General features: G+C 36.4%; 1 protein-coding gene across 2 annotated transcripts in view; it reads right to left on the reverse strand.

Moving 5' to 3' along the window:
* The window catches only part of LOC145291537 (transcription initiation protein SPT3 homolog), a 440,277-nt gene that overhangs the window by 41,771 nt on the left and 378,043 nt on the right, over positions 1–20,463 (reverse strand). For both annotated transcript variants that reach the window (XM_080137540.1, XM_080137541.1), the window contains exon 7: positions 9,515–9,576. In XM_080137540.1, coding sequence (XP_079993666.1) covers positions 9,515–9,576 — 62 coding nt within the window. The remainder of the gene's footprint in view (positions 1–9,514; positions 9,577–20,463) is intronic.

Genomic DNA, 20,463 nt, shown 5'->3' on the forward strand with positions numbered 1-20,463 from the left:
CAGGCCATACAGTAGAAATCGATGAGTTCGTTTTTAACCGCAGAAAACACAACGTCGGCAGACTTTTGACACCGGTCTGGATACGACCCCGCCGAAAAGGAGGGTTTCTTGGTCACTGTACCTAATAAGAACGCCGAAACCCTCCTTTCACTAATAAAAAAAAAGAAATCCTTGTTTCTGGCGAAAAAAAATGTACAAATAATCCTTGTTCGCCCCCCCCAATGCTTTTTATTGCCCTTTTTAGGCTTTTCCATTTATTTGACATAAAGAGTTGCAAATATTAACTTTTACATGTTTAAGACATAGACAATGTTTTTTTTATGTTAAAAATTGAAAAAAAAAAAAAAAAAACAGTTCAGACAAAAAAAAAGTTTCCTATTATTTAACAAAAAAACTTGTTTTATATGTATTTATTTTGAAAACATAACCCTATAGCAATGGCCAGCGACTCTTTATCTGAGAGTACGTCTCTCAAGCTCCTTGGCCTAACGTTCACAGGAAACATGAGTTGGAACAATTACATCGAGGGCATTGCCAGGGCCGCTGCAAGGAAGGTGGGCTCTCTCTACCGTGCTAGAAAACTTCTAACACCCGAAAGTATCCTGTACCTCTATAAGGCCACTATTCGCCCATGTATGGAGTATTGCTGTCATATTTGGGCCGCTGCATCGGCTACTAGTCTCTCGCTCCTTGACAGGGTTCAAAAGAGAGTCGCAAATCTGATAGGCCCTAAACTGGCATCTAAACTTCAGCCTCTGTCCCATCGTCGAAACGTTGCATCCCTCTGCCTGTTCTACAAGTATTATAATGGTGAATGCTCTGAAGAACTGCAAGCACTTGTGCCCCCACGACGTGAACACCCTCGACAGACCCGACAAGCTGCAAATTCCCACCCCCACACTGTAGAGATCCCTAGATGTAAAAGATCTTTCTACTCCAGTAGTTTCTTCCCCAGAACTGCTAGACTTTGGAATTCCATTCCAGGTCACTGCTTCCCCAACTGTACTGACATGCATAAGTTCAAGTGCAACGTGAACCAACATCTCGCTGCCCTAATCCCTACATAGTACCCCAGTAGATGTTTCCCCTGATAGTAGCCCCCTACACCAAAGTGGCAATGTGCCTTGTTTGGGGTGAAAATGTAATAAAAAAAATAAAAAATAAAAAAAAAACAGAAGACAATTTCAAACAATAATAAAAAAAAAACAAATGAACGGTAGGTTTTTGCTTTTTATTTATTTAATTTTTTTGTTTCTACATTTTACAATTTCATTGTACAGTTATTTTGTTGTAGCGTTGTTTTTATTTTATCGCCAACGCTCGGTTTTATCCGGCTGTTGACGTCATGCGCCGGACAAAGCCGAGCAAATGCTGAGTTACGTCTGGTTCGTTAAATGCACAAGTACCGAGGATGCAGTAGTATCATCTCTTCAATTATATTGGGAGCGGGGGGGGGGAGAGGTAGTGTAGTATGTGTTCAGTTGTACGTGTGTGTGGGGGGGAGTATTAACATATTAGCCATCACAACAATGTTTCACACATTTCCTTCCTCATTAGAAGGAAGGTTATTAAAAAAACAAAAGTGAACTAGTAAAATAATTCGAAAGAATGATAAACGATTCACGTGGTGCCTATTAATTAATAACTAGCGGAACCTGTTAATGTCACTAAAATTAATTTCTGTTTCTCTTTTACTCCTGGCCAAATGCTCAATAGATACAGGTAGTCTTTTATAAATTTACGTTTTTTTTTGTTTTTTTTTTTGACAACTTGACAATATATAACAATAGCATTGCTTAGACAATGCAAAATATATGGTCGGAAGAAAATCATTATCATAACAATAATATTCACCTTAAGGTCCTTTTAACATATAAACATGCATTGAATGACTTGTTGCAATTGACTTCAAAATTGACCTATCTCTGGCCAGGTCTTTATCTATCCTTCATTCTCTCATGTCCATTTTTATCACTTCCCTGTGAAATGAACCTGCTACATCAACTTGATGCATCTCACCTAAGAACTCTCATCTATTCTTTGAGAGTGACCATTCCATTAAAATCTCTTGTTATGCATACATCTCCCTATACTTCTCCACCTTCATCTGCCTCGTAGTGGTTGCCGTTGGGGCACCACGGATGATCTGTCAACCAGTCCTCTCCATTCTTTCCTGCCTTCTGCACATTTGACCGCCTCGCTCAGCTATGCTATCTGGATTTAATCTTTTATCTGAGGTTATGAGATCTACGCTCCTCTTTTAGGACATTAATCCATTGTATCATTCTCGTATAGTTTTTCTTCATGCAACGCATGTCTTCAATTCTCAACAGGCCAGGTTTTCCTCCCACTTTTCGCCAAAATATTTGAGACCATAATTAACCATGCTCTACTCCATCATCTTACAGATGCTAAACTTATGACTGACAAACAATATGGATTTAGACAAGCCCGTTCCACAGCTGACATCCTCACTGTAATCTCTGAACGTATATACCAGTCACTGGACAAAGCGGGGGAGGGCAGAGGGGTATCTCTAGATATATATAAGGCTTTTGACAGGGTATGGCACAAGGGTCTCCTCAGGAAAATTAAATCATACGGTATCACTGGTAGAATACTTAGCATAATTAAATCCATCTTAGATAAGAGAAAAATCCAGGTAGTCCTCGACGGTCGAACATCTAAACAGTGTGATATAAATGCGGGAGTGCCTCAGGGGTCTATTCTTGGACCTCTATTGTTCCTAATATTTATTAATGACCTCCCCGACAAAACTGCCTCTGAGATGGGTATATATGCTGATGACACTACACTCTATAACAGGCATGACAGGAAAACAAATGAACACATATCTAAAGAAATGGCAAAAACACTAGAGGATGACCTCCAATCTGTAGTGGAATGGGGACATAAATGGATGGTCACATTCAATGCTGCCAAGACTAAACTGGTTTCCTTCAATAACTACAAGAAACCTTCTCTGCCACCAATAGGAATAGCCAGTGACTCCCTGTCTGAGAGTACATCTTTCAAACTGCTTGGCCTAACGTTCACAGGAAACATGAGCTGGAACAATTATATTGAAAACATTGCCAGGGCCGCTGCAAAAAAGGTAGGCTCTCTCTACCGTGCTAGAAAACTACTGACACCTGAAAGTATCCTGTATCTCTATAAGGCCATTATTCACCCATGTATGGAGTATTGTTGTCACATCTGGGCTGGTGCGTCTACTACTAGTCTCTCGCTCCTAGACAAGGTTAAAAAAAAAGTCGCCAATCTGATAGGCCCTGAACTGGCATCTAAGCTTCAGCCTCTGTCCCATCGTCGAAACGTTGCATCCCTCTGCTTGTTCTACAAGTATTTTAATGGTGAACGCTCTGACGAACTGCAGACACTTGTGCACCCACGACGCAGACACCCTCGACAAACCCGAAAGGCAGCTAAATCCCACCCCCACACTGTAGAGATCCCTAGATGTAAAAGATCTTTCTACTCCAGTAGTTTCTTCCCCAGAACCGCTAGACTCTGGAATTCCATTCCAGGATCCTGCTTCCCTAACTGTACTGACATGCAGAAGTTCAAGTGCAACGTGAACCGACATCTTGCTGCCCAAATCCCTACATAGTGCCCCAGTAGTTGCTGACCCTGATAGTAGCCCCCTACACCAAAGTGGCAATGTGCCTTGTTTGGGGTGAAAATGTAATAAAAAAAAAAATAAATAAATAAAAAATAACATACACATGCCTGATAGACTCCTTCCTTAGAAGAAATCACGAAAACAAAAACTGCTGCATCGTTCAATTTCTGGTGAACTCCAGAAAGTATGAAATACCGAGTGATATTGGTTTGCTACTGCCCATTTTTTGCTAATGACTAATCCTGTGGTTTTTCTCTCATGTCTAAAAATTCTCATCCATTAAATGCAGTTTCTTTCTGTAAATATATTTTTATTTACATTACAACTAGCTATATGAACCCCATATTGTCTGGAAAATTCTTTTGTGAATTTTCTATTCAGTAACAGTAAATAAACGTAAATAAGGAATGTTTACTGTTACTAAAAATATAACTGTACTAGCATTGTAGCCCGGCGTAGCCCAGGGGTTTGGAGGTGTATGTTGAGCAAAAACTTTTTAAAAAAAGGCAATTTTTTTAACTTAGACCCCTATTATGACCCCTTAACATTTATTGTTGTGGACTCAAATCAAGTTATTAAGTTAGATCCGTGTCCAAGGAATCTATATCTAAAATTTCAAGTGTTTAGACCCAAAATTGATGGAGGAGTTTGGTAGAGTTCTCAAAGGTCAAATCGTTGAACTTTGACCTCTTAACAGCCAAATTTCTGGCCAAAAACAGATTACAAAGATTTTCCCAAATCTCAATACCCTGTATATCAAATTTCGAGTCTGTAGATTGAAAATTGACAGAGTTATTATGTAGGGAAATGTACACAGACAGACACACACACACACTTTCACTTTTATAGATATACTAGCATTTTAGCCCAGTGTTGCCTGGGTGTTTTGATGTGTATGTTGAGCATAAGAAAGCGGTCAATTTTTTTAACTTTGACCCCTATTATGACCCCTTAACATTTATTGTTTTGGGCTCAAATCAAGTTATTAAGTTTGATCCATGTTCAAGGAACCTATATCTAAAATTTCAAGTGTTTGGACTAAAAATTGGCGGAAGAGTTTGGTAGAGTTCTCGATCGTCAGATCATTGAACTTTGACCCCTTAACAGCGAAATTTCTGGCCGAACACGGATTATAAAGATTTTCCCAAATCTCAGTACCCTGTATATCAAATTCCGATTCTGTAAACTGAAAAATGTACACACACAGACACGGTCACTTTTATAGATTAAACAAAAATATATACATATACATAAATATATATGGAAACAATTTTGTGTTTACTGTAAACTTTTTACGCAAATATTATGCAAGTCTAAATCATGTAGAATATCTACATGAATATAATTACATGAAATAGTTAACTAAAGATGATCATCACATAAGAAAACCAAAAAAACTGATAGGGAATTAATTAAAATGAATGTTGAAAAGAATATACAAATCAGCTAGATCTTTTGCTAGTGAATGCAATTCCACGACCCATATATAACAAAGTTGTATTTTCTTTTTAAATAAATAGAAAAGACGGTTTTTAATATAAATATTAATACAAACAAAAGAAAACCGAATTTATAGGAGTATAGATAGATTATCTTTAGCTGATTTTTTTAAGTGTTTATTTAAGAATGTCTTCAATTGTCAAAACAGATTCATTTTAAAAAATAAATTGTAGCAAAATGTTATTTTATTGCCAATAACAATGTACTACAATCTCAAATGAAAATTGGCAAATCAGAATCAAAATTAAATCTGTCAGTTGAACTGTTATTTAGATCAAATTTCCAATCCACCCAAGATAATTTTCTATATTAAACTAGTTAATAATTAAACTAGTTACTCTGTATTATCCAAGACAAAAGTGTAACATAACTTCAATCTCTCTCTTTTCCCCACCCCCTCTACATTTCCCCTTCCCCACCATCCTTGAGTTGGCATAAGGGAAATGAAATTTGAAAAAACATCAGTTATTTTCCTTGACATAATAACATTAAAAGACGTGTATATGTAAACAATTCCCCCACTATCCAACAACCTTGAGGTTGTTTGCATGGCAACCAACAAGGTTAACCTGCTTACTCAACAGTCTGCTTTCAACTCCACCTTGGACCAAGCAAACCACTCCCTCCCAGATTTTCCTTCGTGAACAGAAACCACACTTGATCTGAAAATCAACCCTTCCCAAGTTCATGATATCATAAAAAAACCTAGACACCTCAAAGGAATGTGGGCCTGATGTTATTCCAGCTATATTATTAAAAAAATGCTCTGCTGAGGTTGCCTCAGTTCTTTCCAAACTCTTCAACAAAAGCCTTACTGATTATTGCTTTCCTGATTGCTGGAAAATTGCTTTTATGGTACCAGTTTACAAGAATTCTAGAAAAAGAACTGACCCACCTCCCCTCTCTCTTTGCCCAAATCTTTTGTGTTCTTAATCAAGCATTAATCAACCACCTCATAGATGCTAAATTTCTTTCCGACCAACAGTATGGAATTAGGTAAACCTGTTCTACTGCAGGTTACTTTTAATGCATCTAAAACCAAGCTTCTATCTTTACATCATCAACACTCTGATCCTCATCTGGCATCAATTGAAATGAATGGCTCTCGTCTTGGGGAGACTCAATATTTTGACAAGCTTCTGGGCTTGACCCTTAATCCTGATCTGAAATGAAACACATACATCAAATCTGTTGCCAAAGTTGCTGGAAAAATGGTGGGATTCTTTTATCACTCCAGTAGATAGCTCACTTCTGATGCAATTCTCTATCTATATAAGAGCCAAGTACATCCAAGGATGCCACATCTGGGAAGGAGCTGCTAGAAGCTGCTTGACAGAGTTCAAAATAAACTTCGTAGTAGGGTTAATTTTATTTTATTTCGGACTATTAGTCTTATCTTTATTAGTAGTTGTTTTTTATTTATTTATTTTTTTTTTTTAATCTTTTTATTGGTTCACAACGTTTCGACCAACTTCCTCTGGCCTTCGTCAGGTGGTAACCGCGACGGATAGGAACTTTGAATCTCCTAACTGCATTCTCAGCCATCACTGCCATCCGTAGTTGTTGTCGTCTCACCACATTTTTGACCAATTACCTCTGGCACGCTTTGGGTGGGATTGAAACCGCTATCTTCAGACAATGTTCATCTGGAACCGTAGAGATTAAAAGTCTCTATCAACTGCGCCACGGGCCCCGAAGGGCGATGAAGGTTGGATTCTTTGATCTTATAAATCCACGTTTTTTATTTATTATCTGATCTTCCATAGTTGGGTCCGTACCGATTGGTATATATATATATTATTCCTTAATTGGAATTTTTTATTTTTGAGATGAGCATTATATGTTAATTTTATTTTATTTCGGACTATTAGTCTCATCTTTATTAGTTGTTGTTTTTGTTTTTTTTTAATCTTTTTATTGGTTCACAACGTTTCGGCCAACTTCCTCTGGCCTTCGTCAGGTGGTAACCGCGACGGATAGGAACTTTGAATCTCCTAACTGCATTCTCAGCCATCACTGCCATCCGTAGTTGTTGTCGTCTCACCACATTTTTGACCAATTACCTCTGGCACGCTTTGGGTGGGATTGAAACCGCTATCTTCAGACAATGTTCATCTGGAACCGTAGAGATTCAACGTCTATCAACTGCGCCACGGGCCCCGAAGGGCGATGAAGGTTGGATTCTTTGATCTTATAAATCCACGTTTTTTATTTATTATCTGATCTTCCATAGTCGGGTCCGTACCGATTGGTATATATATATATATTATTCCTTAATTGGAATTTTTTATTTTTCGTAGTAGGGGATGCCCTTTTCTCTTCCCTGCAACCTCTTTCCGACAGAAGAGGCGTTGTGAGCCTGTTTCTGTTTTATCGTTATTTTCATGGCAAGTACTCATCTGAGCTCCAATCTATGGTCTCACCTCTCCAAACTTTCATGAAAAACATTCGTCTAGCTAAAAACATTGTCAATCATTTTCCCCCACTCTTTATCTGTGCCTAAATCAAAACATAGATTCCATGAACAAAGTTTCTATCTTAGAACTGCACACCTGTAGAAATCTTTTCCGTTTGCTTGTTTTCCAGCTGACTACAATTTGGTTTTCTTCAAGTCCAACGTAAACAAATTCTTGAACTGTTCCCTTAAGTAATCCAATTTACCAAATTAACACTACGATTACTATGATATTATCCCATTGACTACTGTACACTCAATAACCTTTATGCTCGAATGGCCTCTGGGCCTTGATAAGCGGTTACTCCTACGTAAAAGAAAAAAAAAAAAAATCCTAACTGCAATCTCTTAACATATATACTACACACTGGATAAGATATCTAAGGCCTTTGACAAAGTATAGCACTAAACTGAAAATTAAATCATATGGTATTATTTGATGAATACTTAACATAATCAAATCCTTCTTAAGTGACAGAAGAACCCAGGTTGTCCTCGATGGTTGTACGTCTAAACAATATGATATAAATGCAGGTTTGCCTCAAGCGTCAATCCTTGAACCTTTATTATTCCAGATATTCATAAATGAACTTCCTGATAAAATTGTTTCGGAGATAGAGTACATCTGCTGATGACACCATGCTCTATAACAGATATGAGGGGAAAACAAATGAGCATACAAGGGAATGGTTGAAACCTTAGAGAAAGATCTCACGTCTGTAGTGGCATGTAAACAAAAATGGATGGTAACATTCAATGTTACCAAGACGAAGCTTCTTTCCTTTAATAATTACAAGAAACCTTCTAAATAGCCATGATTAATTGGCCCAAAACAACTGCGCTCATTATCGATGTCACAGTTCCAAATGATTTCGACCTTAATAGAGCTGAATGGGAAAAGATAACAAAATATCAGGACCTAAAAAATGATCTAAAAACGACACGGTCTCTGAAAGAAATAAACATTATACCTGTTGTTGTGATAGGAGCAACTGGCTTAATAAAAAAGAACCTTCAAAAATACTTAGAAGCAATCCCTGGAAGTCCAAGCTGTAAGGAAAATACAAATAGCAGCCATAAAGGGAACAGTATCTATTCTTAAAAGAGCCCTCGGATATAAATTTAAATCATAATGGAATCAAGTGTTAGCTCCAGGAGGGATTAACCCCTTGATATCTTAAAACTTACTGAAATTAAAAAATACAAAAAAAAAAAAAAATCTAAAAGCTCTTTATTCAAACTCCCTGGCTTAAAATTCACATGGAACATGAATTGGAACAAATACATCGAGGACATTACTAAAGCTACTATGAAGGTGGGTTCCCTCTATCATGCTAGAAAGTTACTTATGGCTAAAAGTATCCCATACTTCTACAAGATCACCATTTGCACATGCATGGAGTATTGTTGCCATATTTGGGCTGGTGTATCTACCACTAGTCTCTCTTTCCTAGACAGGATTCAAAAAGAGTCCCCAATCTAATAGGTTCCACACTGTTAATCAACCTGCAACCTTTTTTCCCATTGACGAAATGTTGCATCCCTGTACTTATTTTACAAGTATTTTAATGGAAAGTTCTCCGATGTACTCCAAGGCTTTGTACATCATCTACATAAATACACCGACTAATCTGGCAAGCAGCAAAATCCCACCCCTACACTGTAGAGATGCCATTCTCTCAAACTGCTAGAGTTTGGAATTCCTTTCCTGATCCCTGCTTCCCTGACTGTACCAATTTGCAGAAGCTCAAGTGGTATATGAACAGACACCTCGCTGCTTAACTTGCCACACAGTTTCCCTGCAAATTTTTTCCCACATAGTAGCCCTCTACATCCAAGTGACATTATGCCTTGTTTAGTGTGAAAAAGCATTAAACAGAAAAAATAATGAAAATAAAATGAAAAAAGGTTGGTTTTACCATAAGTCTTTCGTGCTTAACTTCATCTACGCTATCATCCTCAAATAGCATCAGCAGTTCACCTGAAACAAACAGAAAAAATAATGAGTAGCTCTTCAAGTTTACAAGTATTTTTGCATTTAATATTTTCATTGAATATAGAAAAAAATAACCTTGTACCAGACTAGTTTGATCTTATTCTTGGATGTTTTAGAGAAGTTGAGTGCGTTGAAGAACAAACAGCTGAATCTAAAGGTAAATAAATACGTCAGGAGCAACAATATTTTGAAACAAGTTTTGAATGAGCAACAATATTTTGAAACAAGTTTTGAATGAGCAACAATATTTTGAAACAAGTTTTGAATGAGCAACAATATTTTGAAACAAGTTTTGAATGAGCAACAATATTTTGAAACAAGTTTTGAATGAGCAACAATATTTTGAAACAAGTTTTGAATGAGCAACAATATTTTGAAACAAGTTTTGAATGAGCAACAATATTTTGAAACAAGTTTTGAATGAGCAACAATATTTTGAAACAAGTTTTGAATGAGCAACAATATTTTGAAACAAGTTTTGAATGAGCAACAATATTTTGAAACAAGTTTTGAATGAGCAACAATATTTTGAAACAAGTTTTGAATGAGCAACAATATTTTGAAACAAGTTTTGAATGAGTAACAATATTTTGAAATAAGTTTTGAATGAGTAACAATATTTTGAAACAAGTTTTGAATGAGCAACAATATTTTGAAACAAGTTTTGAATGAGCAACAATATTTTGAAACAAGTTTTGAATGAGCAACAATATTTTGAAACAAGTTTTGAATGAGCAACAATATTTTGAAACAAGTTTTGAATGAGCAACAATATTTTGAAATAAGTTTTGAATGAGCAACAATATTTTGAAACAAGTTTTGAATGAGCAACAATATTTTGAAACAAGTTTTGAATGAGCAACAATATTTTGAAACAAGTTTTGAATGAGCAACAATATTTTGAAACAAGTTTTGAATGAGCAACAATATTTTGAAACAAGTTTTGAATGAGCAACAATATTTTGAAACAAGTTTTGAATGAGCAACAATATTTTGAAACAAGTTTTGAATGAGCAACAATATTTTGAAACAAGTTTTGAATGAGCAACAATATTTTGAAACAAGTTTTGAATGAGCAACAATATTTTGAAACAAGTTTTGAATGAGCAACAATATTTTGAAACAAGTTTTGAATGAGCAACAATATTTTGAAACAAGTTTTGAATGAGCAACAATATTTTGAAACAAGTTTTGAATGAGCAACAATATTTTGAAACAAGTTTTGAATGAGCAACAATATTTTGAAACAAGTTTTGAATGAGCAACAATATTTTGAAACAAGTTTTGAATGAGCAACAATATTTTGAAACAAGTTTTGAATGAGCAACAATATTTTGAAACAAGTTTTGAATGAGCAACAATATTTTGAAACAAGTTTTGAATGAGCAACAATATTTTGAAACAAGTTTTGAATGAGCAACAATATTTTGAAACAAGTTTTGAATGAGCAACAATATTTTGAAACAAGTTTTGAATGAGCAACAATATTTTGAAACAAGTTTTGAATGAGTAACAATATTTTGAAATAAGTTTTGAATGAGTAACAATATTTTGAAACAAGTTTTGAATGAGCAACAATATTTTGAAACAAGTTTTGAATGAGCAACAATATTTTGAAACAAGTTTTGAATGAGCAACAATATTTTGAAACAAGTTTTGAATGAGCAACAATATTTTGAAACAAGTTTTGAATGAGCAACAATATTTTGAAATAAGTTTTGAATGAGTAACAATATTTTGAAACAAGTTTTGAATGAGCAACAATATTTTGAAATAAGTTTTGAATGAGCAACAATATTTTGAAACAAGTTTTGAATGAGTAACAATATTTTGAAACAAGTTTTGAATGAGCAACAATATTTTGAAACAAGTTTTGAATGAGCAACAATATTTTGAAACAAGTTTTGAATGAGCAACAATATTTTGAAACAAGTTTTGAATGAGTAACAATATTTTGAAACAAGTTTTGAATGAGCAACAATATTTTGAAACAAGTTTTGAATGAGCAACAATATTTTGAAACAAGTTTTGAATGAGCAACAATATTTTGAAACAAGTTTTGAATGAGTAACAATATTTTGAAACAAGTTTTGAATGAGCAACAATATTTTGAAACAAGTTTTGAATGAGCAACAATATTTTGAAATAAGTTTTGAATGAGTAACAATATTTTGAAACAAGTTTTGAATGAGTAAGAATATCAGAAAACTTTCTGAACCACAATAAGTGTTGGTTTACCTTGTTTAGATTAGGTTGAGAAGAAAGTTGTTTCAGCATTTTTAATTTTGATTTCAAATGATGTATTTTTAAATAAGTTTTCATCATAATACCTTTACTTTATATATCATTTTAAAGAGTGTTTTTCACTCTATCTAATTGTTTAAATGACAATCGTTTCAAAACAATTATGTCTTCTTTTCAGAACGTTGAATACAAGATGGAAAAAGCAAATTCATACAATTTTCTTATTTCAATTCAAGCTAGGCCGAAAAGCTGTTGAAACAGCTAACGATATCAACAAAGCATTTGGCCCAGGAACCACTGCTGAATGCACAGCACAATGGAGGTTTTGGATATTAGTGTTGTGACAATTAATTGGAACCAGAAAAATCAGAACTTTTGGGAGTATCAGAAAATTCTTTGCATATTTTCCAACGCCAAAACGATTCTTTTAATTGTTTCATTTTTATCTTTGTTTAAAATCTAATTTTCCATTACTGGTACAAATAACATGATTATTATTTATATATTTAAAGAATCGGAATCAGTAATTGTATCAGAATCGGAAATTTAAAACACAACTGATACTTCTATTGGAATCGGCGAAAATATTGGAATCATCCCATCAGTAATATATACATGTACATCATTATTTCAACTTCCTGTCATTAAATACTCTCTTTAACTGTTTAATGTGAACACTCACCAACATGGCATTCATAGGTACTTATTCTTTTTTCATTCATGTGTTAATTACTGGTGGCCTGGAGAAACGATGCTAGCCCACAAAGTCAAGGGTAGATTTTTGACTGGTTTTGAATCTACCGACCAGCAGTAATTATCACTTCCTACACTGATGATTGCGTAAACATGAAACACTAGTATCTATAGGTATAATAAATATTTCTTTAAAAAAAATATATGCACACACGCATAGATATATACACACACTAGCAAATATATGCTTCCTCCGGACACATATTTTTGCTAGTGAGGAAGGATAATATGGTGAACAAACATACACTGATCCCCAAAGGAGGAGGTAATGACTTCGAGGATGATATTATGACAAGGAAATACCTCCTCCACCCTGCTATAGAATAGATAGAGGAGATAATATCTGGGAGGATGCCTTCATAAAAGAAGAAGTCAATGCCTGGGAGGATGATCTTATGACAACAGAACCGATATAAACTATTCACCATATTAAAATATAATAAAACAATACACATTAAATCACGGTTCTTTTCATTTGCTTGAAAATACTCATGCATAAAAACACTTTTGATTCTTTGGCTAAGCGTGAAGTGTAGTATCTGGTCTCAACATGCCAACATTAAAAGTTTTATTATCAATTGTGTACAAGAAAATATGACAATGTAAATTGAAAATGCATATTAAAGAATATTAATTTATTAGAAATTGTCCATGGAACAATTATGCAAATTAAGAATATTTATAACAGTTTATTGGCGTTTGCCGATTACTAGGTATACGATATTTCAAAATTTTATGCTACATCAGAATTTAAAAAACAGAATAACTTGTTTCAATGTTAATACAGGGTGACCCCCAAAAAACGGTCCCCAACTCTAATTAGGCTCCGTTTCTTAGTGTTTTGTCTGAATGAAATGAAACTTTGGTCATAACTAGTTTATTATATTCAAAACATCACATCAAAACACTAGGGTCTTTGGTCTTTTTTTCTCCGTTGACTGTAAAATGCTCAGAAAAACAATTTAATGCCCTCTGTTTTTTTTTTTTGGGTCACCCTGTATAGCTAGGCTAGGTGGAAAACACTTTTGCATTTGATTCATTTAGCTTGTGAACTCGCGATGCCTCCGTTCAGTCTCGAAAGACAAAGGATACCCCTGTAGGGGCAGTTGCGCATGTAATTGTGAGGCAAGGATCACGCAATCCTCAACCACACCTCTCCTGAATCAGCACTGTTTGATTCCAGTGGCAAGGAAAAGTCCAGGATGACTGGAAACAATGCCGAGATAAGCGGAGAGCACATACAGCACCTAGAAGTCCCAAATGGTCACCGATTTAGTACTGACCAGGTTCAATGTTGCTTAACTTCAATGATCCAGCGGGAACTGGTGCGTCAACGTGATTATGTCGTACTATGGCTATGGCATAACTGAAACAATGTTGAGTCTGGTTAATACTAAAAAAAGGTGATCATTTGGAAATATCAGGTGCTGTATGAGGTAGGGACCTCTACTCATCTCGGCATTGTTTCCAGTTGTTCTGAACTTCACCTTGTTACTCGGCGCAAGTATACTGGTTGTGTGTGTCCCCATATCAACCATGGTGATTGGAATTTAACTCGACAGACGTCGTTTTGACCGATGTTGTGCGCGAGAAACATGATGGGTTGATAAATCTGTCTGATTGTGGAAAAATGAATGCAAGATATGAGCCGTTTTGGATTGGAAATGAGAAGTGAACAAATGGTGTTCATATTTATTTATTGCAGTTAATCGTCTAAATTTTGAAAAATTGTTTTATGGAAATCGTTCCAGAAAAAGCATGAAGCCACTTGCTGTAAGGAGCTAAAAGATGCTACTTCATAGTCAAAAACTAGGTCCTGTTGTCATAACTTGGATCGGCTGAGGGCACGAGTTGTACAGCGACGCATCTCCGATCTCGCTCGTTGAACATTGTGTCACTTTCAGACATGATATGAGGCTCTTGTTGCTCTTGAGATTTGTGCACAACTAACTGGCCAACAAAATAAAGAAAACCGGTTTTCATCAAACGGAAATGAAATCATGTAGTCTTTTCTAGGGCGACAATTTTATTGTTCCACCATGTATATACATTCTTGCTAAACAAAAAATGGGCACATTTACTACTAAGTTCATCGAATTCACGTAAAAATTGCACAAACGGATAAATAAATAAAAACAAACATAAAAGAAAAAAAATAGATCTAGCAATTATGTCATAAAAAAATAATACATCTATATATATAAAAGCGAAAATGTATGTATGTGTGTGTGTGTTCGCTTTTTCTGTGTGTTAACAAAAGGCTTTTTTCAGAGAAACGGTCGCTCGCTTCACAACTTTTTATATCACATATAAATCGCAATATCTCACAGTTAACAACGAAGCTCGCCTGTCTATTTAATTTGCTCGATTTCGGGAAGATAAATGTTCAATATTTGTCGCTCGCCGCATGTGGGTTAGTCTTTTTCCTATAACATCTTGGGGGAAACTATCCCGCAGTCAAACTTGCCCTCATTAAGTCATTAAAACGGGCACCTGCTAAATCAAAGTAATTAAATAAATTCAAACGTGTTTCCGTTAGCATCTCGCGGTGGGGCAATGGTTAACGTCGCACGTTTTTTGTTTTTCACACTTTAATTTACAACTTTGCCTCAACGGTTCGGGTTCGATCCTCATACTTACTTTTTTTTTTTAACCCCCCACACACCTCCAAACACCTGGGCAACGCTAGTTTAAAAATAAGGTAAAGTTGTAGAATCTAATTTTATTTAAGATGTGAACAATATGAAAAAGTTTGAGGGTGGAAAAAACAAAACAGAAAAATTATTTCAGAACTTAGAGTAGGGGATCAGTTTTGCATATCAACTTCATATAAAATAACCATGCATTCCTAGGTCATTGTTTAACTGTATAGCGTTTTAAGGACATATGACCAGATATTTTTTTTTAATTGTTTTTTCTTTTCAGAAGGTTCAACAAGATACACCTGAAGAAGGTTGGAGGTTACATCGACCGAAACATTATTAAAATCACACTCAAGATGAGAACAGTAGTCCGATGAATCCAAATGATATGAATAACCAATCCTCATCTCAAAAATTCAAAAATGTCAAATGAAAAGGTTTAAACTTGTTTCTGAGCAATCGAATTCGTTCAGGCATCCACCTGAATTAATAAAAACAAGTAATTATATTTTGGCCCAAGAGGATTTTTTGAATTTACTTGATATGGCTTTTTTGGGAGCCACTTTGATCCTTTAAAAGCAAGATTTTTCTTCAATAAACTAGTCGAGCCAATGTGCACAAACCAGCATCTTCTCAACACTCCTCCATTGAACCTTGAGCCTGCTGCAATCTCTCAACTCACACTTAGAAAGCACGGCACACACAGATTGCTGGAACTCCTTTGTTGTCGTCTGCTCACTTAAAATCAACTTATTCATTGAAATATTCTCAACTTATCTCACTGAACTTTCTTTCTAATCTGAAAACAAATGATCACTGACATTTATTAATAACTTTTAATAAATATAATTTGTATAATTGAGCAAAGACGTTTCGGTTATGATATTCAAATATATGTAACGCATGTTCTTCATTATCAACTCTGACTTCTTTGATATCTCAGCTAAAGAATCTCCTTGTTTTACAAGAACTCTAAAAATATTCACAAACATTGTTTTTTTCTATTGGTGTAATCTTCCATTTTGAACATATATAAAAAATATTTCTTTTGTGGGTGTATGTCTCTGGACTCATTTTTTTGTTTATCATATAACTAGCCTGGGTGTCCAACGTTGCCCGGATGTTTGGAGGTGTGTGTTGAGCAAAAAAAAAAAAAAAGTGGTAGTATACAGGCAGGCTCGAACCTGTTGCCTTTTCTATATTAGATGTACCTCTTGTTAAAAACGTTTTTCACTGAAAATATTTGTCTAAAACTGGCTCATCCTCAAATTATCTTGCTCAAACCAAAACCCCTAAAGAAATCCCCCCAAAATGATAACTTAGCAATGTTTGGAAATGTCACTATAACTTGATATTAAGACTGATTGTCGTATGCTTACCAATTGAAAAAAAAATGAACAAGAAAGAAAAATGCAAGTAATAACTGTCACCAAACGGTGGCTTAGAGGTTAACGACACAGACGGACATCTTGGGGGTGCCAAGTTTGAATCTAGTTTGTTCCACAGAAACACTTCCATCAAAACGACATTTATCCTTGTGCCTAAACTTCTGGAAAAGAGGTAAATGAAATGTCATCAATCAGTTGAAAATTAAATTTTAAACTCAGAAGTAACAGGTAATCGTTACATTAAGTATATATTTTGATGGATGACGTCATCATGCTGTTACTTTAATATTTATGACATAAAAGATCATTTTCAATATCTTGAAGCTGTTTAATGGAGGACATCATTTAATGTGCACCGAGACAAACAAACAAGACTCAGAGTTCTAGTAATATAATCTAATCTATAAAAGGCAAAATGGCCGCAAGCGTTTGTGCATGTCCGTGAAAGGCTTTTTGCATTGGGCTTCTCACGTCGGTTAGATTCTGCGAGGAGTTTTCACATACTTCCTAGATCGTAACATCTCGCATTAGCAAACGGACATCCTTTCTTTACTTTTTTTTGATCGAGTTAAAAAAAAAAAATCCCATCGCGCCGTCGTCTCCAGTTTTTGTTTGTCTTTTTCGTATAAATAAAGCAAAACTATTTGAATGCAAACACCTGGCCTTCGAGCCAGGTAGTATCTGTTCTGTAATTGGTCCTTGGTCAATGTAGGGGAAACCCTTCATACTGAGACAATTACTATTTATTTGGGTGCTGCCAGGGTGCCTCCTTTTTTGGGGAGTTCGTTTTCGCCTACATTAAAAATGACCTTGTGTCTAATTTGCTTTCGTGGGAGGTTTAAAAGCAACGCCATTTCTGCAAGTCATTTTTTGTTTTTGATTGACTACATTAAATTTGAACGCTTTCGACTTCCCGTCGCGTCATGGAGTAGCGGTAAGATGTCAGATTTTCTTTCAATTTCTTTACCGCCTTCGTGTCACGGGTTCGAGCCTGCCTGCCTACTAACGCTTTTTTTTTTTTTGCTCAACACACACCTCCAAACACCCCGGGCAACAACGGGCACCCAGGCTAGTGTGTGTGTGTGTGTGTGTGTGTGTGTGTGTGTGTGTAGAAAAAAGAGAGAGAGAGGTTGTTAGAGCAAACTACATGAAGGAAAACTAGCCAATCACAGATGAAAGAAAAAAAATGGATTTATGCAAAATAAAAGAGGAGGGGGATAGAACTTAGAAGAGAAACTTGGAAAAAACATTAACTTGAAACTGGGAACATGTGCCGAGGGTCATGCAGTGCAAACAGTACAGAAGCAATTTAGTGTAAACGTCTTGGGGAAGGGAGGAGACAAAAGGGGACGGGTGTGTGCGGAAGAAAGATATTATTTCAATGTCAATGTAGGCTTTAAGGAGTTTTTGATAGAGTAAAGAAGTATGTTTGCAAAATGTGTGTGTTATGAGCAGATACTGAAAAGATGAGAAAAATATGATGGAAGAAACAATAAATAAGGCGGGGGGGGGGAGACAAAAGAAGAAAAACTTATATGGATAGCGGGGGATAGGGGCGAGAAGAGTAATAAGAAAAAAGACAATAGAAAAAAAGAGGAGATAAAAGAAGGTGATGAGATGAGGAGAAAAAAAAAGGAAAAAGGGAGAGACGAAGAGTCAGGGAAGAGAGAAAGAGGGGGATGCAGGAGATAGAAAAAGAGAGAGGGATGAAGGTGATAGAGAGAGAGAGAGGCGAAGTAGACAGAGAAAGAGAGAGGGACAAAAGAGGGAGAGAGACGAAGGAGAGACAGAAAGAGAGACGAAGGAGAGACAGAAAGAGAGACAAAGGAGAGACAGAAAGAGAGACAAAGGAGAGACAGAAAGAGAGACAAAGGAGAGACAGAAAGAGAGACAAAGGAGAGACAGAAAGAGAGACAAAGGAGAGACAGAAAGAGAGACAAAGGAGAGACAGAAAGAGAGACAAAGAGAGACAGAAAGAGAGACAAAGGAGAGACAGAAAGAGAGACAAAGAAGAGACAGAAAGAGAGACAAAGAAGAGACAGAAAGAGAGACAGAAAGAGAGACAAGGGAGAGACAGAAAGAGAGACAAGGGAGAGACAGAAAGAGAGACAAAGGAGAGACAGAAAGAGAGACAAAGGAGAGACAGAAAGAGAGACAAAGGAGAGACAGAAAGAGAGACAAAGGAGAGACAGAAAGAGAGACAAAGGAGAGACAGAAAGAGAGACAAAGGAGAGACAGAAAGAGAGACAAAAGAGGAGACAGAAAGAGAGACAAAGGAGAGACAGAAAGAGAGACAAAGGAGAGACAGAAAGAGAGACAAAGGAGAGACAGAAAGAGAGACAAAGGAGAGACAGAAAGAGAGACAAAGGAGAGACAGAAAGAGAGACAAAGGAGAGACAGAAAGAGAGACAAAGGAGAGACAGAAACAGAGACAAAGGAGAGACAGAAAGAGAGACAAAGGAGAGACAGAAAGAGAGACAAAGGAGAGACAGAAACAGAGACAAAGGAGAGACAGAAAGAGAGACAAAGGAGAGACAGAAAGAGAGACAAAGGAGAGACAGAAAGAGAGACAAAGGAGAGACAGAAAGAGAGACAAAGGAGAGACAGAAAGAGAGACAAGGGAGAGACAGAAAGAGAGACAAAGGAGAGACAGAAAGAGAGACAAAGGAGAGACAGAAAGAGAGACGAAGGAGAGACAGAAAGAGAGACAAAGGAGAGACAAAGGGGAGACAGAAAGAGAGACAAAGGAGAGACAGAAAGAGAGACAAAGGAGAGACAGAAAGAGAGACAAAGGAGAGACAGAAAGAGAGACAAAGGAGAGACAGAAAGAGAGACAAAGGAGAGACAGAAAGAGAGACAAAGGAGAGACAGAAAGAGAGACAAAGGAGAGACAGAAAGAGAGACAAAGGAGAGACAGAAAGAGAGACAAAGGAGAGACAGAAAGAGAGACAGAAAGAGAGACAAAGGAGAGACAGAAAGAGAGACAAAGAAGAGACAGAAAGAGAGACAAAGAAGAGACAGAAAGAGAGACAAGGGAGAGACAGAAAGAGAGACAAGGGAGAGACAGAAAGAGAGACAAGGGAGAGACAGAAACAGAGACAAAGGAGAGACAGAAACAGAGACAAAGGAGAGACAGAAAGAGAGACAAAGGAGAGACAGAAAGAGAGACAAAGGAGAGACAGAAAGAGAGACAGAAAGAGAGACAAGGGAGAGACAGAAAGAGAGACAGAAAGAGAGACAAAGGAGAGACAGAAAGAGAGACAAAGGAGAGACAGAAAGAGAGACAAAGGAGAGACAGAAAGAGAGACAAAGGAGAGACAGAAAGAGAGACAAAGGAGAGACAGAAAGAGAGACAAAGGAGAGACAGAAAGAGAGACAAAGGAGAGACAGAAAGAGAGACAAATGAGAGACAGAAAGAGAGACAAAGGAGAGACAGAAAGAGAGACAAAGGAGAGACAGAAAGAGAGACAAAGGAGAGACAGAAAGAGAGACAAAGGAGAGACAGAAAGAGAGACAAAGGAGAGACAGAAAGAGAGACAAGGGAGAGACAGAAAGAGAGACAAGGGAGAGACAGAAAGAGAGACAAAGGAGAGACAGAAAGAGAGACAAAGGAGAGACAGAAAGAGAGACAAAGGAGAGACAGAAAGAGAGACAAAGGAGAGACAGAAAGAGAGACAAAAGAGAGACAGAAAGAGAGACAAAGGAGAGACAGAAAGAGAGACAAAGGAGAGACAGAAAGAGAGACAAAGGAGAGACAGAAAGAGAGACAAAGGAGAGACAGAAAGAGAGACAAAGGAGAGACAGAAAGAGAGACAGAAAGAGGGAGAAAGACGAAGAAGAGAAAG

Source organism: Euprymna scolopes, chromosome 12 (assembly GCF_053919585.1).
Source record: "Euprymna scolopes isolate OS-2025 chromosome 12, ASM5391958v1, whole genome shotgun sequence".
NCBI classification, from domain to species: domain Eukaryota; kingdom Metazoa; phylum Mollusca; class Cephalopoda; order Sepiida; family Sepiolidae; genus Euprymna; species Euprymna scolopes.